Raw genomic sequence first — 6,000 nt, 5'->3', positions numbered from 1 at the left:
GAAGTCAAATTTTCCCCAAAACCTTCATTTTGTGATTATGAAGATTTCAAATGAACAGAAAGTGGAGTAAAGTTGAATAAATACATCCTGTAAATGTCGAGGTCATCGACCTTCTTGGTCAGTTCAACACTTTAAAGAAAGAAACATGTGTAGATGTGAAGAAATGCAGTAAAACATGAAGAAGAGCGACTGTTTCAGGTTTATTTCATTACGGCTTCTGGTCAGAAACTGAAAACATGATGAGAGTCTGATTCATTGATAGTGACACAGAACTTCTATCAGGTTCTGAACAAACTAATGAAAAGTGATTTTTAAATATTCCAAACAGAAAAGATCTGTTTCTATTATTTTACATCTTTTGGATCACCTCAACTTAATTGAACTCTTTCATGACCAAAGCTGCAGTGGTATTAAACTGAAGAAGTGATATTAACAGGCCGGCCAAAACATTAAAACCACCTCCGCTGGAAACTCCAACCTGAATGATAATCCGCTACTTCAAGTTGAAATTCAAGCTTTCTCAGGTGAAACTCAACATTATCATCTCTGGCGGAATTTCAAGCAGATTCCAGAGTGAATCTCCAAAAATTAGAATAGAAACATGTAGAAACCTTTTTTTGTTTCCATCATTTACCTCAAATATTTATTTATTTCAGACTAATTACACACAAAACTGAAATTGTGTATTTTAATTCAAAATAAGGGATATTGATGAGGTGGTTTGAGAACGCTTCATTTCATGAAGGAATCTTCCTCCATAGGAGATGAGCTGGCTCTGGACCGGCGCCTTGGTGTTCCCCCGCCTCCTGCATGGCCTCCTGCATGGCCTCCTGCATGGCCTCCTGCATGGCCTCCTGCATGGCCTCCTCCTGCATGGCCTCCTGCTGCCTGGCCGCCTGCATGGCCTCCTCCTGCATGGCCTCCTGCTGCATGGCCTCCTCCTGCATGGCCTCCTCCTGCTTTCACATACATTTCCTTTTGTTCTATTTTGAGGCTCTTTAATGAAAAATAATGCAGAAATCCAGCAGCTGGTGGAGGAGAACCAGACTTGTTCATGCTGAGGAGGAGGAGGAGGAGGAAGAGGAGGTTATGAGGAGGAGGATGAGGAAGTGGAGGAGGAGGAAGAGGAGGAGGAGGAGGAGGTTACGAGGAGGAGGAAGAGGAGGAGGAGGAGGCTGTGAGGAGGAGGTTATGAGGAGGAGGATGCGGAGGAGGAGGAAGAGGAGGGGACTGTGAGGAGGAGGAGGAGGGGGCGGAGCCTGTGAGCAGTGATAACAGAGGGCAGGAGGTGCTGCAGCCACTTCAGGGTCAAAGTAAAAGGAGGCGCAGACTGAAACCCTTCAGAAAGCTCTGCTTGGTGGAGGAAGCCTCCGTCAGGAAGGGGGAGCCTCCGTCAGTAGGAGGGAGCCTCCGTCAGGAAGGGGGAGCCTCCGTCAGTAGGAGGGAGCCTCCGTCAGGAAGGGGGAGCCTCCGTCAGGACCAGCGAACCAAGCTGAAGCAGATTTCCACTGATGGAGGCTGTTTGGATGTGACTGAAGGTTCCTGGTTCTTTAACGTCTGACGGCAAAAAGACGGAGATGTTGGAACAAAGGAGGGAGGAAAAGTTTGAAACATCACAAACATGAAGGAGAAGAATCAGAAAATTCCCGGCTGGCTGGAGGCGGGGGCCCAGCAGGGGGCGGGGGCCCAGCAGGGGGCTCAGGACACTCGTCAGTGGCACAAAGAAAAGATTCACAGCAGTTTTTCAAACCACCACAAGAGGGCACACTCGTACAAAAGCTTGGCTGAAACTCATCCGTGTGCATCTTGAACAGAAAGATTTGGATTTTGAGGAATTGATTGCAAAACTGTGGTAAACATGTAGCAGCAGGGAGGAGGAGGAGGAGGAGGAGGAGGAGGAGGAGGATGGTTGATGTCTTTAAAGAAAGTGGAATGTGGATGAGGAAGCTGGCGAACTGCTGTTCTATTCTCCATGGTCCATTTCTCTGAAAACGGAGGGTGTGAGGCTCCTCCCTCACGTTGCCACCGTCTGCTAACGTTTCAGGACAAAGTTCGTCCGATGAAGACGAGACAGGAGGCGGAGCCGGCCGGGGCGTCCAGTCAAACCCTGTGTCCCCTTTTGAAGGTTCGTCCAAAACAAAAACAAGAAAACAAAAGCACGTCTCATCACCAGACCCTGTAAAGTCCTCAAGTCTGTCTGACAGGAAGAGAGAAAAGAAAAGAACGTCACTTCCATCAGTCAGTTTGTGCGACTGAAATCCCAGAAACACTGAAAAGTTTGGTCGACGGACGAGAAACAATAACAAAACAAAGTAATGTGTCCTGGCGGAGCTTCAGTCCTCCGGCCCCGCCGCGGGACACCACAGAAGAAGAAGAGCGGCTCCTCCTTCACGTCCCACAAGCAGAGTCGAAATGGAAGGAGTCCGGTGTCGGTGGCGTTTTTCTTTTTTGAAATGGGGCGGGGTGAACGTGTGGCGCCCCCCAGTGGCCGCTCTGCCGTCTACCGCTGGGCCGCCTCGCTGCCCGGCAGCGTGATGTTCCCCAGGTGGAGCACCGGCAGAGGGTGAGCCTCCGTGTTGAACACCCAGCTCTCCAACGGCATCAGGTCGTCACTGGAGAACAGCAGGTACAGGTACCTGCAGAAGAAGAGTGGAACAGTCAACCTGGAGGAACAGTCAACCTGGAGGAACAGTCAACAGCGAGGAACAGTCAACCTGGAGGAACAGTCAACCTGGAGGAACAGTCAACAGGGAGGAACAGTCAACCTGGAGGAACAGTCAACAGCGAGGAACAGTCAACCTGGAGGAACAGTCAACCTGGAGGAACAGTCAACAGCGAGGAACAGTCAACCTGGAGGAACAGTCAACATGGAGGAACAGTCAACCTGGAGGAACAGTCAACCTGGAGGAACAGTCAACAGGGAGGAACAGTCAACCTGGAGGAACAGTCAACAGGGAGGAACAGTCAACCTGGAGGAACAGTCAACAGCGAGGAACAGTCAACCTGGAGGAACAGTCAACCTGGAGGAACAGTCAACATGGAGGAACAGTCAACAGCAAGGAACAGTCAACAGCAAGGAACAGTCAACCTGGAGGAACAGTCAACCTGGAGGAACAGTCAACAGCGAGGAACAGTCAACAGCGAGGAACAGTCAATCTGGAGGAACAGTCAACATGGAGGAACAGTCAACCTGGAGGAACAGTCAACCTGGAGGAACAGTCAACAGCGAGGAACAGTCAACCTGGAGGAACAGTCAACAGGGAGGAACAGTCAACCTGGAGGAACAGTCAACAGGGAGGAACAGTCAACAGCGAGGAACAGTCAACCTGGAGGAACAGTCAACATGGAGGAACAGTCAACCTGGAGGAACAGTCAACAGGGAGGAACAGTCAACCTGGAGGAACAGTCAACAGGGAGGAACAGTCAACCTGGAGGAACAGTCAACAGCGAGGAACAGTCAACCTGGAGGAACAGTCAACCTGGAGGAACAGTCAACAGCGAGGAACAGTCAACCTGGAGGAACAGTCAACAGCAAGGAACAGTCAACCTGGAGGTACAGTCAAGAGCGAGGAACAGTCAACCTGGAGGAACAGTCAACAGGGATTATCACATTATGGGCTTCAGTACACTGGAAAAGGCCAGAATGATGACATCATTAGCAGGTATTACATCATTGGCTGTTCCAACAGAAGCTCACAAAACTGGATTAAAGCTCTGAGAAATGAAGACGTGATTAAGAATGAAACATTAGTGTTGTTGTTAATCTGTCGGTTGGTTCTGTGTGGAATCCTGCATGTTTACTCTGACTTTCCTCCAATTTAAATACAACAACAATAAATCCACCTTGTCAGTTTTTCATGTGATTTTCTGAACAATGAAACTGTAAAAGAGAAAATAAAAAAAATAATAAAAAAAATGGAAGATAGTTTTGATTTAATGACGTTTTATGTTTCTGTGCAGACGAGACAGAAAATAATAAAGTTGAAGATTATTTATTATTTATTTTATTTATTTACGACGAACTTCACTGGCATCGCATTTATTTGGGACACTTTCAAGTTAAATATAAATAAACAGAGCTGGCCTCTCGCTTCACCATAGAGAAAGTTTGTCTGTGGTGCCAGCAGGGGGCCTCAGTGAGCTGCAGCAGCCTGCAGTCAGAGCCTCGGACCTCCAGATCAGTGTTTTTCAACCTTTTTGAGCCAAGACACACTTTTTTCTTTGGAAAAACTCTGGAGGCACACCTCCACCTGACAATGTTAAAATGGTAAACTCTGCAGCCTCTATTAACAATATAAAGTCTTTCTCATCAAAGTTTTATCAACAGGAATCCAGTAAATCCAGAAAGCAAGGACTTTTTTTAATAGTGCCTCCCTCAGTGTGAAACCTGGACCTGATGGATGAAGAGCTGAGATCCTGGTTTTCAAAAACTTCTCCATCACTGTCACTGACACAGTACTTTGATACAAGATGGTAGCAGGAGGTGGAGATGAACCACACTGACGTCTGTCACTTTACATTTCACCGGCAAAGTTCTGTGCTGCCCTCTAGTGGTGAAGAGTATTGTAGCATCACGGAGTTGGTCGCTGCAGTGCATGATGGGAGTTCAGGTTACGTGTTGCCGGAGGTTATTGAGGGTTATTGTCGGGGTTGTTGTGTGTGTTGGTTTGTGCTTGTGTTGTGTTTTTGTTCCTCGGTTCAGAGAGTTCATTATCTCGTCTAGTTTGGTTTGTTGGATGTTGGTGTGAAACCAGGAGTGAGAAATGTGTTGTGTGGAGTGTCGTCCTGTTATGAAGTTCCGGTTGCGTGTGTTCATGTCAAAATAAAAGTCTCTGGTGATCAGCTGGTAGAAAAGAATCTCGACTCCCGCGGCGGAGCGTTAACTTGTTATTACCATCTGAGCAGAGCAGCTTCTGACTCCAAGGAACAACTAACAGCTCGCGCACCAAGTAAGGCTGTAAAGTCCCTCACATATCCTGATATGTACAGGACATGTACATAACTCATCATTACATAAAGAGTAAGTGCTGTGTTGACGGTTTCATCATGACCACACGTCAACCAGGACCCACAATCACTGGCACAGCTGAGCTGCTGGAAATCTACAGTTGTGAAGGGAGAAGAAGAGAAGAAACGGATGTTTCTATCATTTTCAAACACATTAAAAAGGTCCTTCAGAATGAAAAACAGTAAAGACACTTTATTTATAAAACACTTTGATCATCGGAGTCATGTCACTGTGCTGTTTCACACATTCATGCCCACGAGTGCTAATGTGAGTCAAGCTGAGGAAGATGTTTCCCCAGAAGCTCCTTGATAAAACCACCTGATTCCACGTGTGAACAAATCAGGACGAGTATCTGAGTGGCTGTGGATCATGTGAAACAGCAACCCCGATCATGCTCATGTGATACATGCTCTCTTCAGCGAAAGTCCATTGATCAACGTTAAAAGTATCCTAGTAAAACCTTCAGAACATGAAACCTCACAGGAAGTTACAAACAACCTTCCTCAAGCAAACGTCGCCAACGGCCTTTTAACAGCGCCGGGACCTTCTGGTGGGGAAGAGCCTGGTCTTCATGATTCTCCTCTGAAACGTCGAAAACACAACAGGTCTTCTGAGACTGTGGAGGCTGGACACCCTGGAGGCTGGACGCTCTGGAGGCTGGACGCCCTGGAGGCTGGACACCCTGGAGGCTGGACACCCTGGAGGGTGGACGCTCTGGAGGATGGACACCCTGGAGGGTGGACGCTCTGGAGGATGGACACCCTGGAGGGTGGACGCTCTGGAGGATGGACACCCTGGAGGGTGGACGCTCTGGAGGCTGGACACCCTGGAGGCTGGACGCTCTGGAGGCTGGACGCTCTGGAGGCTGGACGCTCTGGAGGCTGGACGCTCTGGAGGCTGGACGCCCTGGAGGCTGGACACCCTGGAGGCTGGACACCCTGGAGGGTGGACGCTCTGGAGGCTGGACGCTCTGGAGGATGGACGCCCTGGAG

At 48.5% G+C, this 6,000-nt stretch overlaps 1 protein-coding gene across 1 annotated transcript in view; it reads right to left on the bottom strand.

Annotated features, from left to right (window-relative positions):
* Window positions 1-2,496: 2,496 nt before the first annotated feature.
* The window catches only part of man1a2 (mannosidase, alpha, class 1A, member 2), a 229,906-nt gene continuing 226,402 nt past the window's right edge, over window positions 2,497-6,000 (bottom strand). The window contains exon 14 of the mRNA XM_080498671.1: window positions 2,497-2,636. Within this exon, the coding sequence (XP_080354797.1) occupies window positions 2,501-2,636 (136 nt within the window). The 3' untranslated portion in view covers window positions 2,497-2,500. The remainder of the gene's footprint in view (window positions 2,637-6,000) is intronic.

Source organism: Blennius ocellaris, assembly GCF_963422515.1.
Source record: "Blennius ocellaris genome assembly, chromosome: 6".
NCBI classification, from domain to species: Eukaryota; Metazoa; Chordata; class Actinopteri; order Blenniiformes; family Blenniidae; genus Blennius; species Blennius ocellaris.
Note: the sequence above shows the minus strand (reverse complement) of the source record. Positions and strands in the feature narration are given on the sequence as shown.